General features: G+C 30.7%; 3 protein-coding genes across 3 annotated transcripts in view; 2 read left to right on the top strand and 1 right to left on the bottom strand.

The window, feature by feature from the left end:
- The window catches only part of LOC113515295 (calcyphosin-like protein), a 79,802-nt gene that overhangs the window by 33,157 nt on the left and 19,580 nt on the right, over nucleotides 1–27,065 (bottom strand). The window lies entirely within an intron of this gene.
- LOC113511902 (protocadherin-like wing polarity protein stan) overlaps nucleotides 1–27,065 on the top strand; it is a 218,967-nt gene that overhangs the window by 1,438 nt on the left and 190,464 nt on the right. The gene's annotated exons all lie outside the window — the stretch shown is intronic.
- Nucleotides 11,320–13,128, top strand: LOC116413591 (uncharacterized). Its single transcript, XM_031913617.2, has one exon. It carries the CDS (start codon nucleotides 11,433–11,435, stop codon nucleotides 12,918–12,920), a length of 1,488 nt encoding a protein of 495 aa, XP_031769477.2. The 5' UTR covers nucleotides 11,320–11,432; the 3' UTR covers nucleotides 12,921–13,128.

A 27,065-nucleotide genomic window follows, 5' to 3' on the forward strand; every position in this document is an offset into this window, starting at 1 on the left:
TGGGCTATGATTACCTGCTTTCATTCTCATCTATCATCCTTCACTGGTGCCCCGTCAGCGTATCCCATTAGCGCAGGCGGGGTTACCATTTCATTAACATTCCACAAAAAAAAAAATGAGTCTATTAGGTCCTTTGTACTAACAATCTCTTTCCCCCATACATAATAATACCTATATCTTCGGGGTGGGAGCAAAGGAATATTAGTAATGGGGTCTAACAACTCCACTGCTAGCAATACACTCTGCCAGATCGACCTCCACGCGGTTCCCTCTGGAAACCATCTCATAAGAAGTCATAGTTGTTGTAACTTATTATTCTGACTCTTTTCGTATTGGCGACATACGAAAATAGAGAATGTGTAATTTAATTTTAAACAGCCTCTCAAACAATTTGACATGGTTGTCATGAGTTCATTTTTTTTTTCAAAGATGGGAATGACGGCAATATTTATACGAATTTATTAATTGAACTTATGCTATCGAAGTGAAAATTTCAGTGATTTATTCTGCTCGGCTGGAATCGTATTATAGTAATGTGCGATTTTAGATAGCAATCATGTATTTAAGTAATCACACATCAAAGGAATTATTCTATTTGTAACACTTATTGTCTCGTAGACGTCCAGTTGACTGCATTCCATTATGTTTGGTAAGTGGTCAAATAGTATTCGATATTAGTGAATAAAAACTTGAATAATAGATGCCATACAGTTTTCAAAATAGGCAACTCACTTCTCCTAACGGTTACGGAACGAGAATGTGTCTTCACACTAGAATCTCGTATGTGTAAGAAAAGCAAAACTCAAAACGCATAAGGTCATGTACCTATTTTGGTAATAGTATGCTAAGCTATAATAACTACGAAAAAGGAATGTTGCTTTGGATTTTTTTTTATTGGATGAAAATGGAGTGGTAACCCCGCCTGCGCTAATGGGATACGCTGGCGGGGCACCAGTGAAGAGTGATCGATGAGGATGAAAACAGGTCAATTAGCCCATCATGATGAATTCATCAGGAAATAATCATGATAGTTTCCAGGGGGAACCGCGAGGAGGTCGACCTGGTTGGATATATTGTTAGCAATGGGATTCTAAGTCTCCATTACTAACAATCCCTTTTCTCCCCCCTTATTGCTTTGGTTTGGTCATTTGGAGAGGATGGATGAAAGAAGAATTACGAAAGAGATTTATCGAGCAAGAATAAATGGAGATGTCGGTAGGGGCCGCTCTAGACGGACATATATCGACCAAATAGGTGACGTGCTAAAGAAGGGCCAAATTAAAAGTACCTGTAACCGGCGAGCGTGTATGAAAAGGTTGATAAATGTGGAACAAGCGAAAGAGGTTTGTTTGAATCGAAGCATTTGGCGTTCCATATCTATTTGTTATATCCTTACTTAGCATATAGGATACTTTGTGTACTAATTTACGAGGGCGAAGCCGTGGGATACAGCTAGTAAATACTATATATGTAAATCACAATCAGGTATGTAAAAATGTCCACAATACTTGGGATATCCGTATTATATATCTATATACAGACAATGAGAAATTTATTATATATATACATTTATATATAAAAGTTTATAAAGGTGTCTGGATGTATATCTATAATTATGAATAAAAAAAGAATTAAATATAATTATTTAGGGACATTTAAATTAAGAAAAATATTTTATTAAATTAATAATATTTTTACAGTTATTATTAGTACTTATTAAATAGCCTTGAGTATAAAATGCAATATCTTTTTATTTATTCTTTATTGCACAATAAAACTTTGTACAAATGGCGAGCTTAATGCCATATGGCATTCTCTACCAGCTAATCATTATAATTATTTCAATCGAAAAATGCAATACACCTATATTTTTTTGCAGGGTCAAGTATTTAAAATGGTACGTCATGTGAATGGATTGTCATGACTTGTAAAAGTTCAATCGTGTTCGTTTGAATGTTTTTTGATTGTTTGACAATATTGTTTTGATGGAAACAACACCGTGACAGCAGGAAAGGCAACACATCAATCATGAAGGCTGTACATGGAGCTAAGTTCACAAATCAGAGTTGTTCGTGTACTTCTTGTGTATACAAAAGTGAATCTGATCACCCTTTACTGAAACGTATAAAAGCCAAAGGCTCGAGAATCGATAAATTGTATTATGGGAAGTATATTCCTCTTAGAGAAAAAAAAATATTAAACAAGTTGATAACAACTAGAGCCATTTATGATGACGCCAGAAAGCAGCTGTTATCAGAAAGTAATATTAGTATCAATAACAGTGTAAATTTAAGCCCTAGAAAATATATATATTCTCCCAAGAAGACTGATGATACAGAGAGGAGTAGTGCAGTATTGCAAATTGTAGATTTAGTTGACAGAGGAGCAGCATTAGGATTTAAAAAGTTGAGTGAATGTTGTAGCTGTTGTAATTGCAGTTCTAAAATACGCCTACAAGACTATAGATACAAAGGACGTAAGCATATTGTTCACAGTCACGTACCAGATGGTAACGATTTAGTATCGAAGTCTAGCGTGATATTCAAACGTAAATATGGTAAAAAGACGTTAAGGCGTGGCGTTCGATTTAATACTAAACATATTCAGTCTGATCCCTGTACATGTACAGCAACATTAAGTGGATCAATTAAACAGCAATCAAAAACAAAGTTAAATAAGCTTCGACAAGAACAACAGAGGAAAACTGTAGAAACAATTCCAGGGTCATTGCAAGAAACTGTTCAAAAATTTCGCAGAAAAGGTATGCTTAAAAAATCAATGCAAAAAATGAAACATTCTCAGACTCTTCATGGAGAAAGTATGAAACAACGTGCTAAGAGATCTCTTATAAAAGTACAGCACTCAAAAATAAAAATAAAACAAAAGTTGGGATCGAAAACTAGAAAATCTTTTGAGAAAATAAAATACATTAAACGTAAAGTTTTGCAAAAAGTTGATAATATACAAAAAAATGAACAAATGCTGAACCCCACTCAAAGTTTTTATAATCAAAAACTATTAAGTATAAAAAAAGACTCTATAATGAAATTTAAAGAAAAATTTAAAAAAGATGATTTAATATGTGATGTATGCTCGTCTAAAGAATGTTCGTCAGAAAAATGTTTTAAAATAATCAAATTAAGAAGATTATGCGAAGATTACCGGCAAGAAAATCGTCATAATAAAATTATGAGTGGGGTTCCTTCTACTTCAAATATTAGCATTCAAGTCCAAGAACAAGGAAAAACTGATTATGGAATTAAAAATGAAGTTGCGAAAAATGAAATAATCAAAAAGCGAGCAATTGCTGAATCTCGGACGCGTAATAATAATCATCAATCTGCTTTTCTTGTAACTGATAAGCAAAATAAACATAAAGAAACTAAAGATATAACATGCGTATGCGAAAATGTTAATTCTAAAAACACTTACTCTCAATCTAACTCCGTTAAATCTATAGCTATTATTCCAAAAAATAAATTGCAAGCTATTATCATTAATAACTCGTTGCCAAGTGTTTTTAATGTAGGTCAAGAAAGTGAGAAAGTTAAAACAAGTAAAAAAAGCAATGAAGTTGAGAGTCTTGAAATAGGTAGAGGTCGATCGACTAATCAAGAAGAAAATGAAAGATATAATAAAACTAAGTCAAAGGATGACTTGAAAATAAAGCGTCAACATAAACAGTTATCAGGAGTGACCCACAAATGCCTGTGCCGACCTAAAAGTCGGGTTTTGAAACGCTGTGTCTATACATTAAAGTTAAAACCTAAGGGTACAAAACGAAAAATAAATAAATCTAATACACAAGTAATTTCTATAACGACTCAATCAAAATCTGGGCTTAAGACGAATAAAAATAAGTTAACTCAATCTCAATTGAAGCTAGTTCATAAGCCTAACGTATGCGAGCCATATATCTGTATTCCTGGAGAGTGTGATTCATTTGAATGTAAGAAGAAAATGAAAAAGCGCGATGTTAATAAATATCAAAATTTTGGTACAAATACTATAAATCAGAGTATATCTTTATCAAGTAATTCTATAAACTATTTTTTAAATGCAAATTCCAAACAAATAAACTCAACTGGCAAAATTAAAGAAATTGAAAACTTAATGTCGCCGCAAAACACTTCTTATTACTCAAATGATTCTAAAAAACAGGCAGTACGCATTAGCTCAACATTTAGTTTTAATATCGAATTTTACAAGCATAATCGTGAAAATATTAATTCTAGAGAGAAAACATTAGCAAAAGCTCGTCCTTATCAGATAAGAGGTAATACGCATAAAGTAAAGCACAAAAAATTATATAAGAGCAGTAAAAGAATAAACAACAGTCGATCTCAAATTAGTACTTCAACAGATAAATCTAAATATATAATAACGAAACATAGTTTACGTAGATGTTTCTGTACCCTAAAATTGGGACACAGACCGGATGAGGAAAAAAGAGTCGAGACAAAATCAAAGTCCACATTAGCAGCATTAGCTTATATTCCAAATTTGACTGATCATGCTCAAATTCAGATGGTACTTCCAAAAATGACTACCAAATTAATCTCTACCAAAAAGAAAAGAAAATATAGGAACCAGTTCCTATTATCACCCTATGAATGTGAGCCGGCCATATGTATAGCAGATAATTGCAATCCACCTGAATGTTTGAGAATAATAAATGAAAGAGAAGGTAAACGTCGTGAAAAACGGTCTATTACTGAAAAACATAGAACCAGGTCATCTTCTAAATCTACTATTCTACATAGAACAAAAAAATTGCAGTCCAACATGAATACTTATCAAACTCGTGTTCCGACTGGATATAAAGATAACATCAAAAAGACTTTGAAATATATCAGAACAATGTCAAGTAGACCTAGCCAGAACATTGAACAGAAATTAAAACAACGTAAAGAGGATATCAAAAAACCAATACATAAGCAAAGTGGCAATCAGACGTACTTTAAAAATGAACAAAACTTTATATTTAAGGAAGGAAAAACAAAAGATGCTGGTGCCTTGGAAACTGCTCTAAAACGATGCTTCTGTACTTTAATGTTACAGAAAAAAACAAAAAATCAAAAAGTGTATGATAATATAGACACAGAAACTATTGTGTTACATAATGAAAATAGGAATATAAAAATGAATACTAAAGCTACAAAGACAAAACAAAAAAAGATTAAATTTGAAGGTAATCTTGAGTCAAATCAATGTGAACCATATATATGTATACCTGGAGAGTGTAAACCATATTATTACTTAGGAAAAAGACAGTCGAAAGAAATTGGTACCTTAACTAAAAGTTCTAAAACGAAATTTAGGTTATCAAGTTTTAATAATAATATGATTAAGTCAAAAGGGACGCCAGTTAAATCAAGAGTAAATCATCGACATACTTACAAAAAAGGTCATTTGTCCAGTAATGATAATGTTGTGGTTAAAAATATAAGGGAGCCATCGAAGCAAGCCGTACGCCCCACGCGTACGGCTTCAACTTTCAATTTAAATATTGAATTTAGTAAAACTAAGACGAATGTTAAAGGTAAGCATACAGCACCAAGACTAAAGGCCCCAAACCTCCTAACTAAAAATGTTAGAAGTACTGGAGTAAAGAACAATAATATAACGAAGAATCACAAGGTACCCCAAATTGCAAAAATAAATAGTGGTAAAAAAGCTACAGCAATAAAACCAGTACTAAAGCGTTGCTTTTGTACTTTAAAACTACTAAATCATAATAATAAAGTACGTAATGTATTTACTGTAAGTAGAGCAACAGTAGAAAAAACTAGAAGAGAGGAGGTTCCAAACAAAATTGATTGTAAGAGATTTGAAAAAAAATATTTAATACCTTCTGATTATCGTTTCCAGTTTAGAGGATTGCAATCTTACTTCCAAAAACAATACCCTGCATATTTTCGGGCAAAGTCCTTAAATAAAAATCCGTCATTTCAAAGTTGGATTATTAGTTCAAATATAAGAATTAGTAAAGATTATGTATTTGATAAATATTTTACCTACTCAGAATCTTGTTTTACAAAAACAAACAAAATAATCAAATCTTTTTACCACAATAAAGAATCACTACTTGAAAATAAGAACATAGATCAATGCGTAAATCATTTGAAATCAGTGTCTGATTTAAAAACACTATCTGATGTAACTGGTTTTCTTACTTTACAAAGACGTCATATTTGTACAATGAATATCCAAGTTCCAAATAAAAAAAGTAATTTACATATTGAAGCACAGCAACACAAATTAAAACCATATGAATGTGAGCCAGGAGTATGCATACCATATGATTGCGATTCATATGAATGTCAAAAAAGAATAATGAAACGAATAATGGAGAAAAATACTAAAATGTCTGCTACAGATGTAAAATCCAGATCAATATCCGCCTATGCCACTGAATCCTCGTCTAGTCCTAAAGCAAAAATTCTTCAATCTAATGTACGATCTGGTGAAAAAAATATAACTATTTTACCCACAAGCATAAAGTATAAAATGTTACAAAATAAATCAAAAAAACAAGCTGTACATATAGGGTCAAAATTCAGTTTTAGTACTGAATTTTGGAAAGATTTTAATCATGCAAAACGTGGTAATATTAAAGAATCCAAACTATTAACACCTTCAAAGGCTGTAACAACTACCCGTCGAAAATCAAAAGGCACTAAAGAAATAAGACATTCAAGCAATGATCAAGATTCGCAATCCATAAACACTAATACTGAAAGTAAGGCGACTAATGTTTTTCTCAGAGATCGAAGATGTTTTTGTACATTAAAATTACAAAAAAAAGGAAAACAGGAAGTATTAATCAATAATAAGAAAAACAAAATTTTTCAAGGCATGCGGACTTCTCTAAATACCAAAAAGAAAATGAATAACATGACTACTACAGGTCAAAATACAAAACATGTGAAACTTCATAAATTCATACATAATTTCGTACCTTATGAGTGTAAACCTCAGACATGTATACCGTGCGAATGCAATCCGTATGAATGCTTGGAAAAAATTAAAATAAGAAATAAAAAGCTTCGAACTAGAGAATTTGGTTCTGAAATGATTCCTTCTAGAACAAAATCTGCATCCAGTATTGCAACTAATAGAAATAGCCTAAAAGAAACGCAAATCCAATCAAACATTAAAAAAAATAAAACGTCTGTAGGTTCTAAGGAAATGGGAATGAAACATAGATCTGTGAAGCAACCACTGATCGAACATTCAATCAGACAAGTAGTTCGTGTTGGATCAGGTTTCAGTTTCAATATTAAATTTTATAAAGATAAGCTATCTCTACTAAACATAAAGACTTTGTTATTTAACAAAGTCTTTATGAAGAAAAACCGTCCGTCAATTTATTCCAAGTCAGTAGATTCACAATATATAACACGTAAAAAACTAAGAAACAAATGTTCTCAGGATTCTAAATTTGCTCAGAATAAAGATGCTCAAATAGGAGATTTGACAACCCAAGTAAAATCTACTATAACTACATCTCCTATTAGAAGATGTTTCTGTACTGCCAAGTTACATGAAAAGCAAATCAAACATAAAAATCAATTAGTGTCCATAATGAAATCAGTGAAGGTAAGAAGTAAAACAGAGTTGCAAGCGCAAAAAAAAACGTCACCAAAACGATGTTTATGTATACTTAAATTGCTTAAATCAAACAATGTTAATACAGAAAAAGATAATCTCAATTCTCAAACTGGAATAGAAAATGTTCAAAAAGGTAACGTTGGAAAACATGTAATCAAAACTCGAAAACACAAATATATAAAACGCAAACTTGAGCCTTTTGAATGTGAACCAGGAATTTGTGTACCTGAAGAATGTAATCCCTATGTATGTGAAAAAAATAATAAAAAAAGGCAAGTAAATAGAATTTCACAAATGTCATCATCGAGTTTAAAATCTTCAAAAACATCTAAATCAAAAAGAATACAGTCAAAGATGCATAAAGTTTCTAAAGAGAAACCTAAACGAGAAACTAATGTATTGGCTAGCGAAAAAAACAAACTAGGCAGTCCTATTATTACATCAGACGGAGAAGCGGTGAAAATAGGTTCCAATTTTAGTTTTGATATTGAATTTTATAAAAACAAATCGCCCAATTGTAATATTCAAGCGATTGCCAAAGTTGTTAACAGAAATACAAATAAAAATGTAGGAAACAGATCATCTAAGGATCAGGGATCTCTTAGCAAAGTAACTGTCGTAGATAAAAATTTACAATCTGCAATAGCAATACGAATGGAAAACAAAAATGTGGGCTTTATGTTCAAAACATTTTTAAAAAGATGTTTTTGTACATTAAAATTTCAGAAATGTCAAATTATGAACCTTGAGAAAAAATTGAAAAAATCTTTGGATCCTGATACTTGCAAAACGATAAAAAAATTTAAATCATATAATGGCAGTGTTAATAGAGAGTCTGTAAACAAAAATGTATATTTCACCACTTTGCACAATCTTGAACCTTACGAATGTGAACCTCAAGTATGTATTCCATATAAATGTAATGCGTATGCGTGTGCAAAAAGAATAAACCAAAGAGAAATTAAAATGCAAACGACAACAACCGATACGCATAAAACGAAACAAACAAATCATTTATTTGGATCAAAACCTAACGATAAATCAATTCAATTACGAGATCGTGATATACTAAAATATGATGCAGGTAAATATAATCATTTGGAAAGTCAGAGTAAAAAGCAGCCACAAAAACGATTTGATTCCGATTCATACAGACAAGCCATTCGTGTAGGTTCCAGTTTTAGTTTAAATGTCAAATTCAGTAAAAATAAGAATATAAAGGCCTCTGATTCTATACAAGTGAGACATGAGGAAACATTTTTACCATCTGTACCAAAATTAACACATAACAACGAAAAAATAACCAAACCCAGAGGCGATTTTAAAGACACTAAAACTAAACCACGAAGATCGGGTATTAGCCCTTTATTGAGAAAGTGTATTTGTAAATTAAAACTTAAAAAACTTGGTAAACAAGAAACCCAAAATCACGCTCTTCTAAAAATTACAACTGTCGAAAATTCTACCAAGAATATTGATGTTACAAAACCATACCAAAAAAAGCGACATCAGATAAAAGATTCTGGAACGGTGACAAAATTTATTAAAACTAAAACAGCGTCTAGTCTTGCTTATGATAATGTTAAATGTAAATGCACTAATACTGATCCAACTAAAACGAAAACAAAAGAATATACTAAAAACCAAAATACAAAACAACGTAAAACATACGCGCAACCTGAAAGTTGCCACCGTAAATTAGTACGTAGAGGTTCTAATATTAGCTTCGATATAGAATTTTTTAAGGACCGATCACCAATTTTTTCCAGTGATACACCTCGCATAATATCTAATGTAAAAACTAAACTAGTAACGACTCCAAAAAAAGATCTGAGATTAAAATCGCGACGAATCGACGGTATAAAACTTGCATATTTAAATCATGATTCACAAACAAAACGTATTAGACATACATTAGAGCCTTATGAATATGCATCAAACATTTGTATTCCAGACGAATGTGATCCCTATGAATCTGAGAAAAGGATAAAAAATAGGGGTATACGTAGAATATCAAGAAAACGAGAGGCATCTGCAAAACCCCCAAAGCACGTATCAAATATAATATCCGATGTCTCTTCGCGTAAATCTAGAATATTACAATTAATAGAAAATAAAGATGATAAAATTAACCAACAAGAAAATCTAACTGTAGAGAAACGCCGTTTCTCATATATTTTTGACAGTCAAGTGAAACAATCTAATTTTAGATTTAATATTGAATTTTATAAAGAATATGTGAGCTCAACTGATGAACAAAATTCTTATCAAACGAATAAGTATTTAAATTATGATAAACAAAAAATAGTAACGAAAGATTTAAAGTCGAAACCTACCCACATCAAAAAGGAATACAAAAATACACGAGATTGTGACTCACAAGTAAATGCTACTAAAACAAAAAGCAAAACATCTGAAGTAAATAATGTCCTGAAGAGGTGCTTTTGTACACTGAAATTTCAAAAAAATAATACACCTATACCAGTTCACAATAATGAAAGAATAATTATGATAAATAGAGTAGATATAGATGCCACAAAGAGGAAAAATCACGATAGTCTAAAACAATACAAAATAAAAAATGGCAAAAAATGTTTATACAAACGTGATTTGCTTAAAAATACTGTTCTCAATATTAGTAACAAATCTGAAATAATGCGTAAAAATAAAGAGCGTTTAAGAAACCCACAAAATAGAAATAATCAGAAACATATACCAGTAAAATATGAATTAGAAACAGTATATCCTTTTATACCGAGTAAGTATAATAAAAATTTTAGCAAAACATCGATTTTTAATGTTAAACGCATTTCAGATTTAAATTCCAGTAATAAATATTTCAAATATAGTCCTAATGTGGCAAATAAAGGAAATATTTTACGAAATAAAACACACAACAAAATTTATTTTTACAAAAGTTTAAAAAAATTAAATATTTGCAATGTTAATGAGTCTAATAAAACACAACCACAATATGTTTTAACATACAAGCCCGATCCATTCAGACTAAAAACTTTAAGGGGGAAATTTGTACAAATATTTAAAAGAAATAAACAAAAACAAAAATTACAGTGTATACCAAATTACGAAAATAATTTGTCACAATTTATAAATATTGAAGCTGAAAATTTACCAAGAACTTTAATAACACATAAGAAGTTTATAAAGACATCAAAAAGTCATCGTCAGTGTATTAGTTCCAAAGATTTATCTAATCTTAAAAAATCCAAAGGTCTAGAAGTGACTGAAGACTCTGTAATGAATTCACGTTATAATGGAGATCAAATTAAGAAAAAGCATTTATATTTAAAAACAAGTAATACATTTCTTAAAAATAATTGTAAAGAACCAGAAGGTGACACACAAATGTTTATTTCTTCATATTATCAAATCCCATATGGCGAAAAGAACAAAAGCTTTGACGAAAGAAAAACTCGGGCACTTTTTTTTGCAAATAATAAAATTGTGCAATTTTCAACAGTATCTCCTATATGTAAAAAATATGTAAAAGGCAAACAACTAAAAAATGTTTCGCTGAACACTCCAAAGCCCTCGATACGAGAGAAAAAAATTTTGACAACATTTGATATTATTTGCAAACAACAAACAATTGATGTTATTCCAAATAATGACAAAACAGGTTTAAATTATATGAAAAAATGTTTTTGTTTATTTAAAAAGATCGGAAAAATGAAGAATTCTAAATTTAATGATAAGAGTACTCTATGCCATTATGAGTCAAGAATGCAAATTCCACTAACTCATCAAGGAAAAGGAAATGGTAATACCATAATGGCCAAATGTTTAAATAAAAAAAAATGCAAATAAAATTATTATCAATAAATTTAACAAGCGCGACAAAAAAATTAAATGCAGATACTTGTCCTCTATATTTTAAAAAGAAAGAAAAAAATAAGTACTCTGACGTAAAAGTTTTTAAACAAAATATTGAGAATAGTAAAATAATTCCTCATACATTGAATTTTGATCGCATAGCCTGTCCTCTTTGTAAAAAAAAGGTGGATTCTATGGATAAAATGCCTATAAAATCTCAGCAAAAAAAACATAGTGAACTATGTACTTGCGCTACTCCTTGTAAGTGTAATCCACCTTGTATCTACCACAATAACGCTGATAAAAAGAAAATTACTCGTATAACACCTAATGATTTTCCGTCTTCAAAAATACTTTTATTAATAAATAAAAAAATTCGAAAAACGAGAGAAGTTAAGAAACAGGGAGCTAAGATAACAGTGTTCCCTAAAAAACTAAAAAATATTGATTTAGGCCAGTCTAGCGTTGAACGAAAGATAAACCTGATCCAAAAATCAAAATCTCCAAAAAAAATTGTCAAGTCTTGTGTGTGCGGTAATCCTATTTGCAAGAAGGAGTCAATAAAAAAGTTAGTTAAACTTAGACCAAAGTTAAAAAAAGTTACCAAACCTTGTATATGTGGCAGCCCAATGTGTAGTTATGACACAAGAAAAATGCAGTCGAAACCCCTCTCTACTGTAGAAAAGAAAAACATGAAAAAAACTTATAAGAAAAAGAAAAAAAATAAGAAGGAAAAATTAATGGAAAAACTTAAAAATAAAGAAGCTCAGTTGCGCAATGAGCAATATAAACGGGAAGATGAAATTCGTCGAAAGGAGCGAAAAAAACGTGATAAATATATGGATGCTCAAATTAAAAAGTATAAGAATACCAGTGACATCTTACTTGCTGCTGAATCTATTTTAGATATCGGAAGATTAGGTATGTCGGCTGGAATGAATATAATACGCTGTGCATCCAGGGCTGTCGTAAACCCTAAAAGAACAAGCGAAATATTGAAGAGTTCAGCGAGAGATCCATCACGGATCTTGGTTAATATTAAAAATGCGTTAAGTGACAGTGGGACAGCTTCCACCTGGAAACGAATATGTGCAAGGCTCCGTGCTATGTCTCACATTACGGCAGCTCGTAATAAGCTAGAGCAGTATGCTTTTACCCATTTTCTGTTACATGCTGCAGACAAAAATCCCAAGCGTAGGTTAAAACACAAGAATAAACGACAGGAAAAAAAGAGTAAAGAACCAATTGATTTTGCGTGTAGTTTGTTTATGGCATCATTAAGAAAAAAGCCTTGTTTGGCTGTTTATTACATATGCCCGTGGTTTTACCCGCATTGTATTAACTTTTTGACATTCTGGAAGCAATTTATGAATATTATGTTATTTTTGCTAGCTGTCACTGTGTGGAGCCCATGCATTTTAGCTATGGAACTCTGTAGAGCTATGATGTGTTGCACTTTCTGTACTGCTTAATATATAAATTTGAAATGAAATAAAGATATTGTTATTTTTTTTCTTAATTTAAATACATGATATATAGGTACCATAATATATTTGAAGAAGCAATTGTGTCCCTATAACTAAATTGAAAAATTGAATCTCCACCATTATTGTTTTTTATGACGTCTCTCTTCGGTGATGTAGTGATTTAACATACAACCTAGTATATTTGCGACTTCGATCCCGGACAATAGAAACTTATTACTGAGTATGTACAATATTATTCTGTAAGTGTTACTAGCTTGATAGCTGGAAGCATCATATCTGTAGTCGAGACATTTGCTGTTTTTAGATTATTCTCTGGCAAGAAATTGTTATATAAGCAAAATATTTCTTTAGAAGGATGCTAATGATATATTTGTGTATGTAAAATAATTGTAAATATAGGGTTTAAACGAAAAGTGATCATTAATTGCATTACTTTATAAATTGCCATTACTTAAAAAAAACCTGTCGTAAATAGATATATTGATTTTAATGGAACGCTTGGTAAATACGTCTAAGTAATTCTGATTTATAAGGCAATTTGGCGTGTAAATAAAATATACCCCTTCTGTGTACTATTTATCTTGCCCATTTATTTCTCTGACATCGCAAGTCTGATTCTTTGAAGACTTTGAACGTTTGAAGGGTATGTAGGGGTGCGGCTGTAGTCTGCAGGGGTCTAAAGTGCTACAGATAATATTATTGTCAGTCATTTATCTTCTACTTAATAGTCGATTTTGTTTATTATTTTTTTTATATAATTTCTTCATATTATTAAAAAAAAATATTAATAAAAATGTTTTTATAATTAATGCACATAATGCGCAATGCCACAAAAATACACTCGAGATCATTGTTTTTTTTTTTTTAATAGATTATTAATTGTATAACACGATGGTTACGATATTTAAATAAATTCTTTATTCTTTACCTAGAAACGGTAAAATTAGAAGTAGTTATAGTAAACTTGTATTCTGCATGCTATGATGATTGCACCCTAAGTTCAATGACCGTGAAGCCCTAAAGTTCGGGGGTGGATTGTACTAGTTAAACAATTAGATTAAAAACGTGTTTTATGAGTCAACTTTAAAGTATAACTTTCAGATTCGCTGCAAAAAAAATTTACCTAACAAAATTATATCTTATATTAGAATGAAAGGTTTTTTTTAGAAGAGCTCTAAAACATGAGCAGAAACAGCAATTAAAGTATTTTAAGAAAATTAAAAAAAAAACAACGCTATCGGTATTTCTTCAGGTTGTCTGTAAGAAATTGCTTTTAGCGATAAGGTCGCCTTTTGTATATGCACATTCTGTATTCATACTCCTTGTTTACATCTTTTTTGTGCGCAATAAAGAGTTTATTATTATTATTGTAGGGTTTCAGAAATCTTACTCATTGTTAAGAATCATAACATATATTTATTATAACCCTTCGAAAAATCGATTACAATTCCTCAGAAGGTAATATGCGCTTAGCCCGAGATGCCTCATTGGGCAGGCTCATACTATTATACTGTGGTTATATGGAGTCTTTTCTCGTCTTTTCACCAGAGGGAGACTTTGTACAAAAGTCGACTGCTTGGGTACCTCAGTCCCATTCGTGTTTCTACCGTGAAGCAGTTGTGTTTGTATGACTGTGTTTCAGTTTGAAGGATGGAATATGGCGTGAATTTACAGGGTACAGAGGAATAACACCTGAGTCCTCAGGAATGGCAACGCATGGGGGGGGGGGGGGGATCATGGGCAAAACAGTAAACTCTATTATGTCTATGGTACTGCTCATGTCTATAGGCGACGGTTACCACTTTCCATCAGGTGGGCCGTGAGCTTGTTTGCCATTCTAAGTTGTATAAAAAAAGTCTTATTCGCAACTTATTCAACCTCCTTGGTCCGTGGACAGAAATTGTTAATAATGCGTACCAGTCTCGTTGCTAGCATTATACCCTGTCAGGTCGACCTCCACGTGGTCCCCCTGGATACCATCGTGTTCAATTCTTCAAAAGTATTTTTTATTCTCACCTATCACTCCTCACTGGTGCTCCAACAGCGTATACTGTTAGCGCAGGCGGGGCTACCATTCCAATATCATCCATAAAAAAACGTCCTTGGTCCCAAACAAGAACACCAGTGTTATGGTTACCAGAGATCAGACAATATATGTGTCTGCTTGTTTGCCACATTTTTCGTATAAAAAAAAGAAAATTCGTTTCTTAAATTGTTATGACCGAGAATCGAATTCATTGCCACATTTATGTGTCTTCGATTATTTGGAGAAGAAGTTATCAATTTGTCTGTACGTTTTAGTGTGTGTTATTTGTTATTTTCATGAATTCTAAACCGACTTTGATAATTCCTTTTGAACTATCGAAATGTTTATTCCCATATTATAATCTTAAATTATGACTTAATTGATAAAAATAATTCATTTATAAGATGGGAAATTTTGTAAAAATGTTCGTTCGTTCTTAAACGAGTGAATAGATTTTAATAGATTTCACTACACAGAGAGTTCTATACCTATTTTTTCATGCAAGTAAATCCGCAGGATACAACTAGTCCCGATATAAGTACCGGAGCTCAAAACACCGAAGTTAGGTGATATTGACAAATGTCGTGTGTTTGATCCGGGCGCCCCCTTCTGCAAACTCACTTTCCACATCTCCCGGCTTCACTTGATTTAAGTGTTTGCTTTCCAGAATTTATCTGAATCTTCCCTAGTCTACCTATTCATAGTTAACCTCTATTTTCAGTGTTATTGCAAAGATATAAAGGTGAGTAAAACATTAGTTCCGTGAAACTACAATACATAATTGTTTTTGTTTCATTAGATATTATTATATTCTAAAATTGCATAAATTTAATGTATATAAGTTATTTTCATGTAACTAGGAATGGCAAACAAGTTGTCTGTCCATGTGTCCATCTGGTGGTAAGTGGCAACTGTCATTTATAGACATGAATAGCAAAACAGCTTGAGTAAAAGTACCACTGTATCTTTTTAATTATATACGAGTAAGTCTCATATATTTCGCCACCACTGCTTTTAAATCGCTTTCTGTATTTATCTAACGGTTAGCTGGTAGATAATGCAGCACTTGTTTAGATTTTACTATACAATATTACAAATATAACAAAATTATAACTAGACGGTGTCTAAGACCAATAGATGTTAAAATAATTATTTTACGTAATTTTAACCGTTTGTTTATTACACAAAAACTATTGCCCCAAATTAGAAGTAGTTTTCACATTTGTATTTCTGAAAGTTTAACTTAAACTCTGGTATATGTTTCATCTTGTACACCTTCTAGAAGTGGTATATTCAGTTGGTTTCCTTTTGAATACCGCGCGTACGAAGTATTGTATCAAAAGTTAGTAAAGATAAATAAAAAGAACACGAGACACGACACAATACACTCCAAAAATACACTTGGCACGAGGAAATAATGAAAACGAAATATTAATACCGATATAAGTCAATTTCTGTACGAAACATTTAAGTTACAACTAAAGATAAGTTTAAAATTTACTGTTACTAATTTTATTATGAACAGTATCACTGCTTCACAATAAAATTGAAATATTTAAAAATCGAATAATCAAATTCTATTTTATTCTTAACATCAATACCGACTGATATGAACCCAACTAACCTTCGTCCTTTAAATAGTTAAGCCACTATCGGGAATGGACTCAGAACGGCACAGTTTGTCGAAAGTGCGAAAACAAAAGAGAGCAGTATCGACCAAACTCAAAAGGGAACCCACCCTCTTTATGAGTCAGAGGGGAGGACCCCTGCACATAGATATTGCGGTACCCTTAGTACTGGCGTGCAGTACGCTACGCACTCATATATATCGATCTGCTGCCGGTTGGACGTCTGATATTTACCTTTACCCCGCTAGCTAGATTAGCTTCACAGATATAAAAAAAAAATCAAGATTAACATATAATATTTAGAAAATACATTTAAAACTGCCACTAATTAAAATAAAAAAATAATCATAAATTTATTAGTTATGAAATTTCGTGTTCTTTTAGTATTATAAATATTAAATCTTTGGAAAACTTACATATATATAAAAATTCTAATTGGCTGTTTACAAATAATTGCATAATTCAATAAAATCACAAAAATTACTAAAAACAGCGCCATATTTTAGTCTCGTCGATTGTAACACCTCTTGGGTTTTTTGTATATCTATTTTTCGGTATACATAGTTTTTATACATATAGATAGATCTGAAATATTATTCCTTGCACATTTATTGTATAATAATGATTTTGTAGAAACATAATGTTAAGTAAAATTTTACATAAAAATAAACACTTTTTCGTTGTTAAAGTCACTTCTCCATCATATAATTATTTTATTTACTTCGCGGATCAAGACTTTTAGTCTCTGTCAATTGGAAAAATCATTTATAAAATAAGACAGCTAGTGCCGGAGATAGATACGAGGTAACATGGTAAAAGTAAAATTACGAAACCAACAGAAACGCTCTTGAGTTGAAATGTTGTTGAAATATTACTTCGGCAAGTGTTTAAATGAAAATCACAATTTCAAAGTTTGTTCTCGACTAAACCTTAACGGGTAGAAGTTATAATAGTTATTTTACAAGAATAACAAAACACCAAAAAGCGAAGTAGAGGGAACAGAGCACGAGTATTCAGACCTAAATAAACTGTGGCCATTGTATTTCAGTTCCATACACGCAGAGGTATATTTAGTTATCTATAATTGTCTTACATTTTTGGTATACTTACTATACATATACATATATATTAGTAAGTCAAAGTAAGAAAAGAAAGTAATAAGTTTCTGTTTTCTTTTTTCCTTTTCCCAAAAGTTATATGGAAAAGATTTTTTTAGCGATAAGAACGCATTTATACTTCATAAATGTAATATATATTTATTTTTGTATTATTCTTTAATTGATGCAATAAAATTTATTAAGGAAAAGGATTAAAACATTCTACTAACTTTAGTAATATTATTTCTTCGAGAACCTATCCAATATATATTTATAACTTGATCTTGTAAAGATTAAATTCCTATCAATTATTACCGGTTATCGTTTGGCAAAATGTGTATCATTATCCGTAATATGTCATTTGCGAGATACGGAACCGGTTCTCGAAGTTTCTCGTTAGATCAAACTGATATTATTTTATAGTCTCATTGCCTTTAAAGTCGAGACTTTGTAATATAAATAGATAGTTTAATGGTAAAGCACCTATGAACTTAGGAAATTTTTCCGTCTACTTTTTATTGCTCGTTTATAATAATTTTATTTTATATTTCAATTCTTCTATTGAACTGTTTTATCTCTTTCTTTTGTGTTAAATTTGTAATTTAAAAGAAAGTGACAAAAGGCAAAACAGTCTAATAGTTAAAATATTTTAAATAATATTATAATAATCAATAAATATTTATATTGTAAGAATAAAAGGATAATTAAATAGATAGACATATAATTTAATTAATATATAATATATATATTATAATTATTTATAGCACATAAATAACAACAGATATATATATATATATATATATATATATATATACACATACAAAAAAGATATAAAAGAAAACAAAAAAAATATTATGCATATAGCATTAAATATTGTAACTCGCGCTTGCCCCGGTTTCGTACGGGTGTGTAAGTCGATTTCAAATTTTTAAAAATTAAAATGCAGCTCGTGCTACTCGCTAATAATGATAATTTCTACAGTAGTAATATAAGTTTTTGATGTGAAAACTAATTTAGGCGCGTTGGCCATTTTTTAAGGTGGAGAAAAATCATTGAACTGGCAACACTGTTACCGTAACCGACACCTTTTTTTATACAACTTAGAATGACAAACAAGCTAATTGACCTCTGTATGTAAGTATCTACATATATTGTATAATAATATGTACCTATATAGTTACATATGTATAGTGGCATTTTTTGAATTAGGAAAAAATCATTGAACTCGCGACACTGTTACCGTTACCGTAGCCGACACCTCTGACAATTTAAAAAATACACACATAATTATTCAAGTTTTCACTTGTCATTCCCGGTTATTTTGTGTTTATCAATTACACAAGAAAAATTTAAATCTTTTCCTTTTATAATATTAGTTTAGATTATAATATATCATTCATTTGTATAGGTTTGTATATTATATAATGTGGCAATAAAAAGTTGAAAGTCATCGAATCAATTCGTCCCCCCAATCTGAACTTTGGGTATGGCTTAAAGACATCGCCCCGCCGAAACTTCCAGAAAGTTTTTTTGGCATGAGTTAGCGAAACACGACCTTACCTACCTCGTCCCCCCGGTGGGAGCTTAAATTGCTATGCATTTTGCTTTATACTACACACGAGACCGTTTATGAAACACCATCAAATGTAATGACAAGCATGAGTTATACCTATTATTTTAAGGATTAAAATTCAACATTAATTTGACATCTGTATTGTACACAATATACCAAATACTTTTATATAAATTGAAAAGTCAAACAGGTAATATTACTGAATGAAAAGTCGTAACCGTTGCCTATAGACATGAACAGCACCATAGGTGCATAATACTACATATGGCGCCCAAGGCACCTTCACGCGTTATCAATCCTGAGAGACAAGATGTTAAGCCTCTATACCCTGAAATTTGATAGCCATATTTCGCTTTTCCAACCAAAACGGACATTTATATAATTTTTTTTTCTATATATAAAACGGATAAATAATACCTATAGAAATTTCTAGTTGCCTATAGTAAGCAAAGTCATTAACTTTGATCAATGAATTTGAATAGTTCATTTCTAAACACCACATATAGCTATAAAATAGGTACTTATATATAATTTCTCGGCTGGCTGCCCACGATGGATAAATATGCATATGACATGTCAACCCTATTCCATTTTAATATTTTAACATGTCATTTAAATAATTTGTTTGGGTGTTTTTAGTGAGCGAAATAATGGCATTTGTCAAATAACAAGAATAATTATAAACTCAAGCTCTGGTACTAGAGCTTTTGTAAAGATTAACAAATTTCTAAGGGCTAAATAAATACACATACCAATTGACTGGTCCTCAATCTAATATGTATGTGTGTGCTCCTGTGTTTTGTAAATACTTACTTTTACTTTTTCTCTCTCTATTGTAAAAGTATGACAGTGACAGTGTTTTTAGCAGGAAATAAAAATATCTATCTATTATATAGACTTGGATACAGAAAAATAATGTACCTTTTGAGGCTATATAATTAGCAGTCATCAATTCTAAATTAGACAGATATCTATCTATTATATAGACGGATTAATGGAAATCAGTTTATTGAAAGAATTATAATAATGCCATTATACTGTTCGATTCTTATCCAAAACTTGACCAATATGTTCCTACTAAATGGACATTCCTTAACAACATTATTAAAAATATATTTCATATAATATTTTACACTAAGATAGGTACGTATTGTATAAGTTAAGGAATAATGAACGTACCTGTGAATCTATCAAACGAACGCATAGTCAAAACGCATTAGATAAGTATCGAAGATTTTAAAACATATACAGCGAAGTCATACATTTTTACATTTTGTGACAATGCTACAAAGGACACAAGTAATCAGCAAAATATACCTAATTACGAGTATGTGACATTATAAATTACGGTTCACCCTGATAAAGTAACATACGCAACAAGCGCGAAACGTAACTAAGGGCTTTGAGATAGGGAAGTTTGTTATCTGTTTAATTGTAACTAAAAGGAGTCCAGGCTGTTTTCCATAATTATATTATGCTTACCTATTAACATTTGTATTATGTACAGATTATATATTATATATAAAGAGAGTCCCATACAAATGCTTCGCTGACTTTTATCCATGCTGCCTGAGTAGGGTTGCCATAATATATATTTATTACTAAGTATATGGGAAAAAGTATATTGTAAAGTTAAATTAAAAAATAAGAATGATGCAAAATCCGTATTCGTGTAGTTCCCAATTCTAATTTAAAACATAGATCTGATCTAGGAAATTGTTGAACATGCAACACTGAAAAAATTGCGTTTGTTATCATTTAAAAAAAAAAAGAACAGCAATACATATTTCCTCAGATTTCTATGCTTAACAAGGTATATATTATGTAATACCTGTAAGATATTATATCATAATGTGCAATGCAACTGCATTAAATAAATAAATACGTGAGTATTGTAGTCAAGATAAGATAATTGCTCCAATATATATACTTATCTCAATATATATAAAACACATTCTACTAGGTAATAATAAATAAAATAACACTATATTTACCTAAGATAAATACCTACTAATGAGATGATCAACAAGGATTTTATATGAGTACCTACTTGCGTTTGCTTGGTAAACATTTGCTAATTTGACATTATAATCAATATAATTTTAGTGACCAGTGAGTGGGTCTGGGTCTCAAGCGTTAGATTGAATGACGTATGCGCGATACGTCATTCAGTCTTTCGTCATTCAATCACTTTTCATCATACTGATAAACGTGTTTACTAAAAAAAACATTAGCTTCGAGATGTATTTAGTGTTTTTAAATGATTAAAGGAGTATCTCTTCATTTATGTTAAGTTTTAGTACCCATTCTAAATAGATAAGTACGAATTGATATCAAAACTCAATATCAAAGACTAATAAAAAGTTAAATTGTTACACATAGATTCTACTTATGCATAATTTGCATGCTTATAGCATTCTATGGACGAGCGAAATATGAAATTGTATGTATATTTTTTTAAATAGAGAACGACTTATTTATTGTTTGTTATACAGAACTGTGTTAACATAAGTCTCTCTTATGTGAGGATATAAGCATACTTTAGTTTTATTAACACGCTACGGACAGGCCACGGTATAGACTTTTACACTCTTCACTAGTATTTTTCTTGTAGCTTTGTTTTTGTAGTCGCCTTTTAATACATCCTTTGAATAAAGAGGCGCGATTGCTGCTGACACATTGTATTTTTACTCCGTCACAACGCTGGAATAAAATAAATATAAATAGCTTAACTGAGCACGGATTCTTTAAATAATATCCAGTATCCTTTATTTCAAAGTTCGGTTGAGGTCGGAAGGCGAGTGACAGTTTGACATATATCTGTTTTGCCATTGGACATACTTACTAGTATAATAGTATACAAAGACCATAACTTAGTCTGTTTCCGGGTACGATATTTTGGCAAAGGCTTATCCTTGGACACATGCATTTTCTTCCAATTTAAAAGAAATCACGACTCACAAAGACTGTTAGACTTTCCCGCCAAAACACGCGCCATGTTCTCAACATGGCGGCGAATGCCTCTTTACGACTTGCTTCCGTGAAAATTATAGCCGTTCGTACATTAAACTTTTATACCCGACCACGGCGGTTCACGTAGAAAATAATAATAACGCCCAAAATGCACGAACTCAAACTTGTTTTGTTGTTATTCATCTAATAACGAAGTGTTTCGAATCGAGTTCCCAACGTGCCGAATAATGATGAGCAAAATCTACACAATATAGCTCTACTTTCTTAGTTTGTGTAATTTTTTTTAAACTGATATTTTAGAAATTCATTTATGTACCTATGCTTATTTTAAAAAGAGGGTATCTCTGTTATTACTTATTTACTTAATATTTTTAATAATTAGTTACATATTTTTTAAATATAATATCTTATTAATAAAGTAGGTATAGTTAAGGTAAAGATATTAATCTTATACGTATTATACATAGTTCTATATGTGTAATTCGAGAAAGTTGGAACCGAGTGCTTTTACTTGCATTTCATAAGGATTTATTCCTTATTACCTCTAGATCCACCGTTTCCGGTTGTTTTCCTGAAAAATTTACCGTTCTACTCTCAAAGTTTAACTGGCGTCGGTCGTTAAAACTTAACGAGATTAGGTTAATTTACGCACGAAGTTTGTTTAACAAGCCATCGTCTGTACACAGATCGATTATGTGATTCATCTCGACTTACTCTCACGTACGTGTTAGAAGCAGAAGCGATTTAGAACATTATCTGTTATTAACAAGAATGTTTTTGGAATGCAATTCGGTGAATATATTGAAGTTTACCAGGTCAGTGCGTCTCAAAGAAGATTTCACCTTAATTTTCAACCCGCTACACAGTGCTATTAATTATGTGTAGAGCACGTGATGTTATCTATGTCGTATATTACGTTGTGCCACAGAATATATAATGTTTTACTATTGTTTAAGCATAAGAATTAAGATACTTATATTTACATCTAATTAATCTGATTCCCTTACAAATATATTTTAAGATTTTTATTTTAAATGCAGAGTGTATTTTTAAGTAACTAGTAAAAGCTACAATTTGGCTTAATTTTTTTAAATGTATATGTAAAGAGCTAAGGTCAATTATGAACTGACTAACTAATATTAATATTTTTTTCTGCAAACGATTAAGTCGAATTTTGTCACGGTTAAAGTTATGATCTTTTTTTTTTCACAATTCTTGATTTTTTTTCATTGTTTATCTTTTTGTCATAATCTTTATATATACTTGCTTAATTTTGTATATTTTTTAGGATTCCATGCCTCAAAAAAAAATACAGGCCCCTTATAGAATCACTTTGTGGTCCGTCTGCCTATTTGTCAAGTCCCTTTTTCGCAAGAACCCGTAAAGGAATGAAGCTGAAATTAGTTTAAAAAACTCAAATTTACAATCCCTTGAAGTTGTGAAAAAATCAAATTTCTTTGTCGACGAAGTCAAAAGATTTAGCCGCTTATAACATATATTTTGACATTTGCAGGGGATTTAAAATCTACAGGGTAGTTTCCCTTGACCTAGAACCATGAAATTTCGTAAGAAGTAATGTCACATATTACAAGTAAACGAAAAATCCGAAAATCGTAAAGAAAGAGAGAAATATTTTTATTCACTTAGATGTAAATATTTTTGAATAGTATTTTTTTTTCATTCAGGAAGAACGGGTACGAAACTCATCTGTTGCTTTTTCAAAAAGTTTAACTATATTAATATTGAGTTAGTGTGATCATAATTTTTTTTTATAAGTAAATTTGTAATTACATAAAAAAAGCAATTTTTTCAATTTTTTTTATTATAATTTGTATGGAACTTTCGATGCGCGAGTCCGTGTCGTACTTGATCGGTTTTTTATCAATTAACTACATTTACCAATTTAATCATTTTAATTTCGTATCCCTATTTATTCATTATGTGAAAGAAACTTTCACACTTAACCGAGAGTGAAATAAAAGACCCAAGTAAGAATGTAAGGCTGAAACTTTGATACCTTTGTCTGTTTGAGGCATTGCGCTTCTAAACGAATAAATCAATTACAATACTTTTGTTCATTTCATGAAAGATCCATTTTGAATGCAATTTCTTAATCGATCTACATCCCAATCAAATAAACTCTGTTTCATGATAATGAACCTTAGTTTGTTGCCGTTATAACTCTTTTTCTATTGTCTTTTCTTTATATATCTTGCTTAATTTCTTGTACCATACACACGGAAGTGTACGAAAAGGGGAGATAGCTGTGTGATAGCACATTTGTCAGCAACTGTCCGATTTTATTAGGTCCCCCGGTCCGCAACTACTAAACTTGTGTTGCTTGCCAAAATAATTACCAACGTTATGGATAATCCCCTATTTTCTATGAATAAAGAAGAACAATGAAGTTTTATTGCCCCTGAATCATTAATAACGCAATATAAAAATGTGGTTTATATTTTTTAAACAAATTTCAACGTGTAACCGAAATTATTTGCATATTTATAAAGCAGTCTAATAGCAGTTGGCGGTAGTTCGTATGGTCAGTTTATAATCTCTTTTTGTCGTTTTTTGACACATTATATCTCATCTTTGGAAAAAAATATTTTTAATTTTACTAGTAGAATACAACCATAATTCAAATTCAAATCTTTTTTATTCAAATACTAGATTAGATTACTGCAGGGTTTGGAAAGTTCTTATCTCCTGACAAGAATTCGCAAGAATCTCAACAGTTACTTCTTTTAAGTTATTTTCTTAATAATTCACACCCATGAGAATAATTCTATTTTCACCTTTTATAGTTAGAAAAAATATTTTTTTTTATTAGTTATATACAATTTGGATATAACGGGTCAAATATACTCGAAATTGATAAACTTTCCTCCGGCGACATTGTTTCCAAATATTGATTAAGGAAAATGTATTAACACTTGAACAAATATTTTTTTCTCGACAAAGGTCATTGAACTATTGAGTATAAAAGAAAAACGACAATACATGATTGGCACTGTCAGTAGCATGTGGTCAGTCAACCACGCTCTGTAATCAGATATACGTCATTTATCTTGGGGTCCCCTCGTCGCAACGGGGTTGCGTTAGCTTGTGACTGCAGCATAGTGACACTATATGGTACTATAAGGGTTATTATTCAAGACAACCTTGTTTTATCACTTGTTTATTGGGTTTTATTACGTATGAAAAGAACAACAGAAAAATCTAGCTAGGCATAGGATACTTTTTACTACTTCTTGTCTACGAACGAAAGTTCCCTTTATGAGGAAACACTCTTAATCCATAAATAAGATTATGTTTTCATAACTATCTGATACGAACGCCGTGTTTAACGAGAATAAACCTAATTAATCTTATTGGATTTGTGTATTTTTTATTACTACTAATTGGTTCGAAAAAATCTCTTTTTGTTAATGTAATGATATGGTTGGTCTTTTTTTGAAATGAATTTAACCTTAAAAAGCAAGGCAATGCTGATGATAATGAAATTGAAAACGAATTATTTAGTTATATATTCCAATCGATTTTACGTGCGCAAGGAAAGGAGGAGATCTTTTTTATATTTTTTACTATATTTTCAAGTTTTTTATTTAGTTTTCTTCATGAAGATTTTTTATGATCTATCTGCGTTTGGTATAATATGGTTCGACTTTTTCCTCCCGATATAATACAAGTATGAGTATAAAATATATGTATGTAATAGTATGGAAGGGCTTCAAGTTATACAAGTTTAAGTTAGCTTGATCCATCACATGTATGAAGTATACAGTTAATATACACAAGTTCTTAAAAATGTTTGTGTTATAGATAATCAAATAATTACATTCAGTTTTTTTTTTTAATTCAGTATTCGATTGCCATACGGTCATAGTCGCGCAGCTTGTTAATGATAATTGTATGGTAAAACTCGATTACCATCCGAGAGTGAGCCCCGTAATCAACATTATTAAAATTTCATCGTCCATTAGAGATTATTTGTAACGCTGTTCATAAATGCCGTTGTTTATTTTACGCAGAGTTTCTAACTAAATCAATTAAAGATGAAATGAAATCGCAGCTTTTGCGTTTCGTTGTAGAATGTGTTTCGATTGTTTGTTTCGTTGTTGTAAATCACTTATTAGGAAGGAATTGTACACAAAATTGAATATTTATATCAAAAATATTAACTGTATTTCTATGATAACAATATATAAGTATCTATTGTGAATACAAGATTCTTAATTATAGATTTTATATTGATCTTCATTTTCCACGAAGATTTTAATTTTCCGTGAACAATATAACTTTATTGTTTCAATTTCATGGATACGGAAATTTTGCTTACATTATATCTAATTATATTTGTTTGTTTGTTTGTAACAATTTATTCTTCAGTAAAATCTTTTAAAGGCTACATACTTCTTAAGAAAAGAATAAGTACAACGGAGGATATTTTATTGAACTGTTATCTTGCAGAAGTTCATATCATATCACTGGTTAATCGATTATAATTACATACATACGTACATATACATCTATCACGCCTGTCTCATTAGGTGTACAAGGCGGACTTAATCCTAAACGACTTATCACATAGGCAGAAACAATATTACTAATCCCTAAAATATAATATCATATGTATCTAAATAGAGCATCAAAACATTTAGAAAACCGTCTGTCAAAATTTTGCTGACGCAGCATCGTTTTCATACTGAGTATTCAAATATTTAATGTCTTGTAATAAATAAAATTCGTTAGTACAAATATGTGTACAAAGCGGACTTAATACTAAACGACTTATAACATAATAATAAGATATAAATATAAATCACATAAGAA

The sequence above is a fragment of the Galleria mellonella genome, unplaced genomic scaffold (genome assembly GCF_026898425.1).
Source record: "Galleria mellonella isolate WM207_F2 unplaced genomic scaffold, CSIRO_AGI_GalMel_v1 utg213, whole genome shotgun sequence".
NCBI lineage: Eukaryota > Metazoa > Arthropoda > Insecta > Lepidoptera > Pyralidae > Galleria > Galleria mellonella.